This window comes from Seriola lalandi, unplaced genomic scaffold (assembly GCF_002814215.2).
Source record: "Seriola lalandi dorsalis isolate HSWRI2012SDOR001 ecotype SW California unplaced genomic scaffold, Sedor1 jcf7180002052274, whole genome shotgun sequence".
In the NCBI taxonomy this organism is placed as follows: Eukaryota; Metazoa; Chordata; class Actinopteri; order Carangiformes; family Carangidae; genus Seriola; species Seriola lalandi.
Genome location: NW_019522827.1, coordinates 3,036,801 through 3,048,866, shown reverse-complemented (window position 1 = coordinate 3,048,866; position 12,066 = coordinate 3,036,801). Strand labels below are relative to the sequence as shown.

The window sequence follows — 12,066 nt, the reverse complement described above, 5'->3', positions numbered from 1 at the left end:
TCTTAACACACTTGACTGGATGAACATACTTTTTGATGAGCTGTAAGTGTTTGAGACCAAAAAGTGTCAAATTTCCAAATTTCATTGTAACTATCCACTAAATTCAGTTTGTTTGTTTTTTAATTTCTGGTTAGATATCAGCCACACAGTTGCAAAATCAGGTTAAAGAGGTTACTAGAGCCATGTCAACAGAACATTGTAAACTTTGTGATGATGTATAGATGCAATTTGTGAAAAACAAATGCTGCACAAGTGCTGAAAAAAAAAAATAAAATAAAAAGAGATAAATATATCAAGAGGCCTTTCCTTAGATACAAGACACGAAACAGCTGTAGTGGTGAAAATGAAAAATTCCTCCTAAAACAGTGTCTCTTAAAGGTAACCTGTGTAAGTTCTCTAGTAACCAAATAAAAGTTATGTTTACATCGAGCATTTCTCATCAAAACACATTGTGTCAAGTGTTGTAATCCACCATAGTCCACCACGTGTGTTGCACGAGACAAACACAATGGGGACCCTCTTATAATAAAAACAGTAGGGACTTCAGCTGTGACATCACTGCTGGGTGTGGGTACAGGTGCAACAGAGCACACCTCTGACCTTACCCAAACACACAGAGCCCTGTAAAGATCCGCCTTGACAATGTGTTTTACCATCACTCACACTCGCATGTTGACCTCCCCACCTTGTTGTGCTTCCCCCCTGCAGAGCCTCGCCACCTGGGAGTCAGAGAACAAGATCCACTGCCAGCAGACTCTGGTGGACGGCCAAGGCCCCAAAACATTCTGGACCCGAGAGCTGAACGGAGATGAGCTCACACTGGTGAGTGCACACACACTAATGACTCATTATCTTACTGGAAGCCCCTTAATAGATTGCTGCATAGAAAAGAAAAGAAAACGCTTTACAAGCTCAGGAGATTAATGACTCTCAAATATTTCTGGCTGAGGTCTTTGTTCAAATAAAAGAAAAAAGATTCAAATATTCAACCCAAAACATTATTCTAATCACAGAGAAGGTTTGATCTGATGGGGAACTAATCAGTATGGTTCGTCTGTTGTGTGGCTCATGGAGGCCTCAGGTGCATCAAAATGGGATTTTCAATCAGCTAGTGTGCTCTGTTTGAGAAATGGTTAATGAAATGAGGCAGGGAGTGAATGAAGTCACCCTGGAGATTCATCCGTAAAGGAAATGAGAGAGGCTGTTTCCCAAGGAGCCGAGCTTTCATCCACCCCGCAGAGAGATGTGAAAGGAGAACAAGAGGAGCTGCTACGCTGACATCGCAGTAATACCCCCTGTATTTAGCCAGATTAATATGGGCAGAAGTCAATGGGTCTAAAGCCCCTCGAACGATGTGCAGGGGAGCGGTCCAAGACCAACGGACCAGACGAAAGGTTCTCAGCTCAACCGTTCAACGCTCCCACGCTCTGCTTTGTTGTTCCTTGAGTACTTGTAAGATGAATGTCCAACCGGCAAAAGCTTGAAACAACAATGTAGAAGTTTTAGATGCTGGAAAAATTCATCGCCGGATGTTTGCAGAGCTTTGTATCTTAAGCCAGAAGCGAGCACTGGGAAGAGGAGCAGAGGCAGCTTTAATCATATCGTCAATGCTCAGAAGGAGGCAGAACATATGAAATCTTTCCCAGCGTTTGGGTGAAATAAGGAGGGTGTGTGTTACAGCGCCTGACTCTCTGGTGACACTTTGGCCCGGCCGCCCTGGAGGAGCTGAGGCATTCACGCACTAATGGAGATTGATCCGGCCGAGCTGTGACAGCAGCCGAGCCTCTGTGTGTTTCTCTGCTCTTCCCACCTCAGCCCTCCCTGCTGTCACGCCATCACCCGACCCTCGGACAGACCACGGTCAAACTGCGGCTGGTAGAGACCCAACTCTGGATTTCTTTAATCCGCAAAAAGCCGCACAGTCTCACTCATCCATTGTACGGTAGAGATTACAGGCACTGGAGGTATATGGTATGAAATTGGGTATGTGGTACATGCAACTTGTATTTGTTGCCATGACAACAATAACAAGTGAATGTGCTCATCATCCACCTGAGACAGCTGCCCTAGTTTTGGCGCCACAGCAGCTTTGACAGTGTCAGTGAAGGACAGTGAGAACTCCCAGGCACCGTGAGTGAAATATCTTTAAACCAAGTGGGAGAGATGTGGATTGGGAGATGGCTGTGACAGACTCTTTTCATTTTTTGCTGTTTTAACACAAAATTTAAATGTGCGTTTAAACATTCATTGGCTGAAATCCCTTTCTCCTTTCCATATTGGCTGTGAAGCAATCCAGTCCTAATGTGACTACATTGTAAGAGATGGGAGACCAAATCTGCAATCCTCACTCTGTGTATGAATGTCTTGAAGTTCAGTCGACGCTGACGTAAGGATTGAGCAGTCTGAGGCATCTAATGGTCACAGTTTTCTCAGTGAGAAATCCCCTGTCTGTGTCACTGTTCCTTCACTGCAGCGCAGTGAAACACTGTCTGTGAAAACACAGAATAGATGTGACCATCCAGAATTAGAAAACAGAAATAATAGAAGCAGCTCTTTAAAAAGGAACACGATGTTGTAATACTCGAGGACTCGAGGTCAACTTCAGCCCTGATTTCCAGGATTCGTGACTGACTTGGACTTGAGCACTGATGACTCAGACTTGGACTCAGACTCGAGCTTTGACTGTATTTGGACTCGGATGTTGAAGATGAGGACTCAGACTTTTTAGTAGTGTGTTTCTTTGGTTACCCGTGTAACAAACTAAATAAACTCCCTTTGACATGGTGACAGCTCTTTCACTGTGTCAGAGTGGAGCACTGGAGTTGGTCCTGAAGCTCCACTCAGACTCAGCTGTAATGACATTCCTTAAATGACACAGACTTGACAACTGGGGACTATAGACTTGAATTGAGAAATAAATACGGTATTTCTAAAATCTGGCTCAAAATATCAACTACTTGCAGTAGTTTTTATTTCAAAATTGATGCCTGCTGAAGTTTTTACTTTTAGGCAGTCCTAAAGAAGACACAATGCCTCTGTGGCTCACCTGGTAGAGCGCGTCCCGTTAAGGCTTAGTCCTAACCGCAGCAGCCATGGGTGCGAGGCCGACCCGTAGCCCTTTGCTACATGTCATCCCCTCTCTCTCTCTCCCCAACTTTCCTGTGTCTCTCTCAGTGCGGCTATAATAAAGGCATAAAAAGCCACAAAAAATAGCTTAAAAAAAGAAGACACACACCCTTATATAATATGTACCTGAACATATGTATGTGACTAAAACAAGATAAATCTACTGTTCCAATCAGTTTCACCCCGTCTTGCCAAATGTGCACATGTTTATCAAAAGGAACAAATTTGAAAATTATTTTCAGAATCAATTTTCAGCTATATTTGGACCATTCCAATATCAGTAGAAAAAAAATATTTGGAGAATAAAACATGTCACAGTGGAGAGGAGCTGTGCAACTTATTTTTCACTTTGATCTATTTGTTCTGACGCCCAAAATAGTCTGCACCTTGCTGTGAGTGCTCTCTCAGAATTACAGCATGACTGTGACTGTTTAACAGAAAATGTAATTTACAGTATTTAGCCTTTTTGTTCCCACAGCAGCAGAGCTGTCTCCTAAACTGTAACACAGGTGAAATTATTTGTCAATATGTGACTGTGAACTATTACTATACTTTACTATAACTACTGTGCCATATGTTCAAATTAAATCATACTTAACATCAGTTGGGAAACAGCAAAAAAAAAAAACACCTGCTCATAAACTTGCACAGTTATTAAAATACAGAACTTAATGCTGATTAAATACTATATCATTAAAGTCCTGGAAAATTTAAAGCTTCTCTGGAGAAAAAAGACATGAGTCATCTTTGCACCCAGACGACCTCTTTCTTCTGGGACAAGCAACTGGAAAAACCAAAACAACCACCGTCTCAACTCGAATCATATCTACATCAGTCTCCAAAAAAAGCCCCCAGACACAGACACAACCCCACAATTTCAGAGCTCCAGCTCGAGACTCAGAGGAGGAGCGCCGATCATAAAGCAATGGTCTGATTGTCTGTGGCAGTTCACACTGTAAGTGGGGTACATTTCCATACGATTTGCATGATCCGTTTAATTGGCTTAGTCTGAAAATACTATAAGGGCAGAGTCGTGTGGATTTTCTTCAGCTACATCAGCCTGAAATAAAATCAGAAAACGATGGCACATCAGAAGATTGGACTTCAAGCCTGTGCATTCAAATGCTGCATAAATCACTTATTAAGCAGTTTCTTTTGGTTTCATCATCAACAGTTGGCAGCGTGTCTAGACTCGCTGACTGATTTGCCTGTGATGCTGTGACACATATATCACTGCTTTATACATTTGGAAATTTAGTTGGACAGTTTTCTTCACTGTGAACTCAAATCCAAATTTTAAATGAAGTAAGCCCACCAACTTTCCCTCACTCATAATGCAAACAATATGGTAACAGTATCATAACCAACCATCGTGAAACAAGTCGGACTCAGGAGAGACTCATAAGGGTTTCAGTATGCTTGAAACGAACTGGTTCGTACGACGTGATGTCCAGCCACATTTAAAGACTAAAGTGTTTATACCTGATGCAAATGGCCACACACACTGACTCCCTCTACAAAAATTCTTTGCCGTGTGTCTCTGTAGTCCTTGCCCTTTCAGTCCCTAGTCAGTAGAAATGGGGATACGGCTGTATGATGGTCTCTAATCGAAGGCATTCATTGTTTGCACACACAAAAAGCTATAGTTGGAAAAAAAAAAGAAAAGTTCAAATCAAAAATGCCACAACTCCAGAGTGGGCATGGTGGTTGGATTATTGGTTTTGCAGAGTTGCAGAGTCTGAATGTATGTTGTTTCAGTCACTGGTGAGACATGAAATAAAGTCCACGTCCAGGCTTTTCAGATGATCAAACGCTGCACAGCGGTTTATAATACTCTGACACAGGATTTTATATCACAGCGACAGTTACTTTATATTCTGCTAAGGCGACTGTGAAGTAAACAGTAGAAATAATACATCCACATTAAAAAGTAATCCACCAGGAACGTGAGCTTGCATGGATTTGATTGGTAAATGCAACTCCTTGGACGACACTGTGCTCCTGCTTCATCAACGGACTGGCTCTGTTGAAATGAATGAGAAAGCTGTGTTGTTTCACATTGAGGTAAAACTGGCCTGAATGCAGCTTTTAGACCATCTGACGAGTTCTTCAGTTGAAGCATGCCGAGGTGTTTGTTGCAGCTGAAGAAGAAACAGCTTTAAAATGTGAAGTCTAATCGAGCCACATGTCTGTTTGTTTCCTCCAGATTTTTGGGGCAGATGACGTAGTGTGCACACGGATTTACGTCCGGGAATGAAGCTCTGCGACCTTCATCAAGACAAGGAAGAAACCCAGTTGGACCACAACTCGTTTAAAGCCAACAACACTCTATCATGCTAACATGCTAACACATTTGCAAAGTATCCTGTGTAATCTGTAAGCATCAACCTTCATAGTCTCTGTAATCTGGTTATTTGTAGTGAGTATTGTGTCTGCAGTACATTAGCTGGATATCTCAGTGTCAATACCTGCAACCCTGGTATCAGCTGTTTAGGTAGGATTTAGTCATCAGTTGCATCGATAAGTATTCATGACAGGAAACAATAAAAAATGGAACAAACGGTATCAGAGTCTCTTTCCTTTGCGTTTATATTAAAGATATACTGTTGATTTTCCTTGTAAACAAACATGAACTATGTCCCAGTCCAGGGGCCATATCTTTAGGAGGCTGCAGTTGAAGAGCGATTGCATCACAGTGACGTGGCTAATAAAGGTTCCAACGGGTGGCCCATCCTATCCCAAGATTCATTGCGTGCAAGTAACAAAAAAAATATGGCAGCAAATAAACGCAGACAGAGAGCCCAGGGATTACACTTTTACATGTAAGTATTGGGGTTCAGCTCAGTTCAACACCTAACGGTATAACTATTAAAACCAAGGGCAACTTAAGGGCAAAAAAGTTGACTGTTGTCAGGGTTGCTCGGCGACAGGAGCCACGCTTTGTGATGCAACGGTAAGAGTGGGCACAGCTGGTGACCAAAATTCTCCATAGGTCAAACCGTCTCATTTTGGTTCAGCCTTTATGGTCTGTGGCGGCTTTAAAACGCACCTACGGAGTACACTGTATTATCCCGCTGTCTGATTCACTCAACTGACCTGCGGCTGCGGCGTAATACAGTGCACTCCTTAGGTGCACTTGTGCGTAGGAATACGGTAGCTCAGCGGTTGAAAAAATGTTGTGACAAAGGAAAGTGCTGTTTTCACTGGAAGATAAACTGCTGGTGATATTCTAGATGAAACATCGCTCTGCTAGTCTGCCGGCGCTACCGGGCTGAACAGAATCTACTGTGGGTAATGTAACCAATATTAATAAGTACCTCACACAACCCCACGTCAAATAACCTGAATGATCCCTTTAAGTTTACATCCAGAGATCCAGTACCTCGCTACATCAAAGCTGGGCGTGGTCACAAGTACAACAGTTCACACCTAACCACACTAAGCTGTGATGTTTCCTCTTATGTGGAGAGTACCTGTGTGACACAGCCGGGTGGGTGGTGGTGGGTGAGGTGGAAGGTCAACGTCTGCTTGGGAGCAAAACGGTCTTGTGCCGGCCCGGCTACACAGGCTCAGGTCTCCACAGGTTTCTGGCTTTGGGAACAAAAGAGTTTGTGCTCTCAGTGATAGACTGGGCAGTGAGCAGCTGGAATAGTGGGAACATATCTAGTTAAAAACAATTATTCTGAAAACGTATGTGATAGAAAGCTTTTATATTTGTATTCTATTTGTCTTGCTATACTGTAATAAACCCCATGAACTTACGCTCCTGAAATCCCAAAGGCAAAACAATGGGTGCAGGAATGTTTGGAGTACTCTGCGATAACTCCCAATTTATGATGAAATCACACTAATAAGCATTTTAAAAACCCTGAACTTCCCCTTTAAAAGAGCCTTAGGTTCAAAACCCCACATCCCCTCGTTCTGCAACATCCCACTCCCTGCTGCTGTTTGCCACTTGCTCTGCTTCTTCCCAGACACTCCCGAGAGACACGTCTTTGTGTCTGATACAGTTCTGAGGCAGCAAGATTAAAGGACGGAGTGGGGCAGCAAGATAAGACCAGACAGACTGTAGCAAATACAGTCGAAAGCTTCCAAGCAGGGCCCTGTGGCTCCAGCGTGACTAATGCCACAGTTGAACATTTACATGAATCAACCATTGACACATAAGAGCTTTTATTCTTAGTGAAAGAGTACAGAAACACATTGGGACATTTGTTATTTTTTGCACAATGTATTGGGGAATTGAACGAGATGTAGAAATGAGGAGAGCTGTCTTTGTGTGACTTGCCCTCGGGGTCTGGGATTTGGAGGCAACGTTACTGGAACGAACAGACATAGTGGCGTTGTGGTCAGTTTGTCCATCTGACCTCTTTTGCTTCACTAACCTTTCTGACCTGATTGCCCAGCGATCTATGTCGCTCCTTACCAGCAAGGTGGTCGGTAGAAGGACAAGAACAACAACGTTAGAGAGACAACCCAGTGAATGAGAATACAGACATCATTTCTTCAATAAACAATGAAGAGAGTAGCGACTGACGCGGTGTTAAAACATATGACACACGTGGCATTGCTGTTATTATACATGCATTGTTATTAGGAATGTGGGATTACATACTGTAGAGTGACCCTGAAGTATAAATTAAAAGTTAGATGGGAAAAAAATGGGAAAAATATGTGAAAACCTTTTAAAGCCAGTTCCCTCCATCTGCAATCTGTTATCCACTAATTTTTGAGTAATAGCTCATTATTTCAGTCTAATATAGGTGAATGGAAAGTTCGGATACCATGGTGAAGATATAATTGATGGTAAACCCTAACCAATACTCTCCTTTATTTTCTTTTGCATGACATTTTTGACAATCGACAGTAAAAAGTGAAATTATTTGTGGTACTGGAAAATCCCTGGACCGTTTTCCTTCATATTATCTTGTGGGAAGAGTTGCGGTAGTGCTTAAGGAGTGGAAACATTAAAGTGCAGTTCAAGGTATGAAAAGCATTCATGACTAAGAAGGAACTCCACTGTTATTTGAGCTTCATTGGTCAGCGATTTATCATGTGCACCACAGCAGATTGCAGTTAGTTGTGACACAATCTGGGTAACATCAGCCCTAAAAGGAGGCGTTCAGGTACCTTGGGGGCTTTGGGAGTTCTTTAAGTCTCTGACAGACAGTGTGTGGCATGCTGAGGTTCTTTTGCATGGTGAAGCTCTTCCCTTTCTACAACAGATTGAGGATTTCAGCCAACTAAGAGGACTTCAAGGTCAAGCTGCTGCTGCTTCCTCACATTGTTAAAGCAAGCCGAAGTAATTCAGGCACCTGCTACACAACATGTGCCTACTTTAGAAGATGTTCTGGCCAGAACTGATGTACAGACCAGAAGCACATGCACCCTGCTGGCCTGACCGCGTGAGGAATTCCCTCAGGAGGAGCGGGACGAAAGGTTGTGGTCTGACCCAGATACCTATGGGGAGGGAAGGATGGATGGACAGACAGATGTTAAGAAAGGTTAGAAGAAATGAGTGAGTGATGGAAACTTGCCCTCTAAACTACAGAGCAAACATTTCTATAAATGTCACAAAATGATTCAATCAGTATCATTGGATATTTTGGATGTTACATCAAGTATTTCACCCAAACTTGCCCATGTAATGTTAATTGAGACTTGTAGTAATGTTGTTTTACAGTACAAGTAACTAACAAAGGTCTGAGGCTCACTTCTCTTTTTTATTAAACAAATGTCTATATATTTTTTCATCACCAACAGGTATTTAAACTTTCCTTTTTATTTGCTTGTAGGAGGACTAACCTCTCTCTTTCCTCCTCTGACGAGCTGAACTGTTGGTTTTTCTGCCAGAAAGGTCTTTTAATGCCAAAAGCTTGAGGCAAAACGAACCCATTCACACAGGTTGGAGACCATGACCCAACAGTTTCAAATGGATGGCGGAGTCCATTCATTTTGAAGTATGAAAAAGGTAAACCTTGGTTTCAAACTCTTCTGTCCTGACAAATAATTTAGCCTTTGTTTTATTTAAACATTGTTTCAGTGCTGCTCAGGAGCTAATTTACTGTCTGTGTGCATGAGCCAGGCAGTGCACTGCTACCATACAAATCCCTCTATTGGGAAACCCTTGGGGAACTTATTCAAGACATTTCCCCGGAGCAGGTGCACAACAGATGAGTCTGTGGTCTGAATACAGGCCTCAGCCTAACTGAATGTGCTGCAGCCTCACCAGTGGTCACAGGCCTTGGCACTGACTGCAGTCCTGTCCAGGGGGTGGATATGGCCAGAAAGTGGCACAACATCAAAAACAAAAAGCAAATCTGTCTCTGCCTGTCACGGCTGCCAGGGATTAAAAGGTTGTCCTTTTCAACACTACGCCTCGCGAAGACTTACACAGTGGCTCGGCGAGTGTTTCCATTCCTAAACACCAAGGCTGCTGGGACAAGTCTATACCACCCCTGCTTTTTGACCTGGTATCCCCTGAAAGAATGAGTTTCCTCCTGAGTGCACCACAATGCTCCGGGAAGCAAGGGCCAGGGCGCGCGCCTGCTGTGATGTTAATTTAATGACGAGCTGCTGTTCAGATGGCAGGTCCAAACAGCTGAATAAAGGGATTGTTGTGTTTTCGCTCTATTTTGTGGGGAAGGGGCCCCCTCCGCCTGTCTTACTGCTCTCTTCAGGGCACCAAACAGTGGAGCCTCTGTGAGTACAGTGGAGTACAATGCTGCTTCCTAAAGAAAAAAAAATGCCGCTTCTGTCCACTTGATGTCCTAGTTTAACTCTTCCCTGGGTCTGAGTAGGTTTTGGAGTTTGGGACGCTGCTGAGAAAGGCCCTCTGGTTTTTCTGCACAATAAGACCTTACACTAATTAGTACATCCTTAAAGGAAAATTCAAGTTTCAAGCAACCAAGGTCTTATTGTTTCAGTTTGGCCACCGTTCCTTTTGTTAAAGACAAGACTGCACTCACCAAGTTAATTGCTGAGATCTGGTAATGCGCCAACACCATCTGAAAGAAATCTTCAAGTTAGCAAAACCTGCACCACCATCCCTCACAGTTAACAGAAAAACTCCTCGATTCAACTTTGACCTATTGTACTTACTGTAGTTAAGAGCTCACATGGTCTCCCTGTGCAATAACAGAATATTAGCGACAATACTGCTGTGCTGACTTTGAGTTGGACCTCCAAATGAAGTAGCTTAAGTAGCTGTTGGCTTGTGTAGTGAACAAGGAACATAAGAAGCTGTCATAAAACTGCGATTTTCCTGTAACTGCAAATAAGCATTGGAAGAAAGAGAAAATCTTCTTTACAGTGACATGGGCCTGCATTTAAAAGGACGCTCAGATTAGCACAACATTTGGTACCACTTTCTAATAAGGCACCCTTTTAAAAAGGGTTTAAATGTTGTAACCAAGCAGCAACCTCCAGGAGTTAGTCAGGCAGTGCCAAGATGGCAATGGCAGGGCAGCTCACTCTGAGCTTCAAAACCACTCTTCAGAAACCTAGGGTTGCCGTCACGGAAGCTATGTCCATCTTTATTTACAGTCCATGGTTGTAACTAATGCTTAATGACAAACAAATCTAACAAATGACTAACAAATCATAATCATAATACTTTATATATATAGACCTGCCGTGGGATTTTTCACAACCTGGCAACCCAAAGTTTGTCTTATTAATGGCTTATAACTGATCAATTAAGTGTTTTTATTAACCATAAATAAACCATTAGTTACAAGGAAGTGGCTCCCTAATGTACTAACTGCTACAGTTACAGTGCAGGCCTCAAAAATGACAGATAATACAAATGATTGCTCTTTGTTGAAGCCAGATGGTCCTGACTGACACTCCACACTGCTGAAGAATGTGTTACATGCAGCACAATCACATACATGTACTGGATATGAACACCAAGGGAGGATGGAAAAGGTCAAGTGTGTGTGTGTATGTTGGTGGGAGTGGGGGAGGCTTGCTGTCACATTAAATTACCCAACATACTTTGTGCTTCTGACGTCCCCAATGACTTGCATCTTGTGATATATTTAGTCACGCTTAAGTCTCAATAAATGGCTTTCTCAGGAGGCAACACACATATTGAGAGGAGTCACAACTCTGCATGAACATCTGCTGAGAGAAGAAGAAGACAGGAACCAACATGATGAGGACGATGGTGATGATAGATTTCTGGCAACTGAAATAACATTCTGAGGGTAACACAAGAATACACCAGTGGTTTTGCATGTTTTAGCCCGATAGCTATTATATACCAATACTTGTCATTCACAATTATGGGGTAAATGCAGGGGCCACATTTCCTGTGATTTCTGGTCTGATATCATGGCTTCCTCTCTGGTTCTTATTTTTTTCAGCAGGAAATGAACCAGCCTGCAGAAACTTGCTTGAAATAGTTGATTTTTCACATATCGGCTTTACTTTTTGAACTTTGAAGACAGCATGCAGGCAGTGAGCGCTTTAACAATTCTTCTACTTCTACACTGCTGTATGCTATATTTCAGAAGTGTGACCAGACAGTGTCCGATTTTAGGTCAAGACAATTTATTTCATTTTATCTTGCTTGTAATAACACCAGTGTTTGCTTATTGACTTGTTTTCTCTGTGTTCCAACAGCCATGTAACGCTTTAAGTAGCAGGTTTTCGAATCATGGATTTCCTAATGACCAAACTTCATGTTACAAGCCGTTTTTTTGTTGACAGTTTTGGTTTCATCTGCTCAGTCTTTGTCTGTAATATTTATGTAGCCACAACAATACAACGGAGGGGAATGAAATTTTTTTTTGTGGTGCTACATGGATTAAAAATTACATTTGAAAAACTAAACTGAATTCATCTTCACTGAAACCGTGTCCTTGCTACAGTTACTACGACCTGAGGAAACCGTGCCTTTGGCGACTTCCACTGTATCAGAAGGAAGCAGAGGTC

General features: G+C 42.5%; 1 protein-coding gene across 1 annotated transcript in view; it reads left to right on the top strand.

Moving 5' to 3' along the window:
• crabp1a (cellular retinoic acid binding protein 1a) overlaps nt 1-5,691 on the top strand; it is a 20,158-nt gene extending 14,467 nt beyond the window's left edge. Inside the window, exons 3-4 of the mRNA XM_023400255.2 lie at nt 709-822; nt 5,333-5,691. Of these exons, the coding sequence (XP_023256023.1) occupies nt 709-822; nt 5,333-5,383 (165 nt within the window). The 3' untranslated portion in view covers nt 5,384-5,691. The remainder of the gene's footprint in view (nt 1-708; nt 823-5,332) is intronic.
• Nucleotides 5,692-12,066: the final 6,375 nt, after the last annotated feature.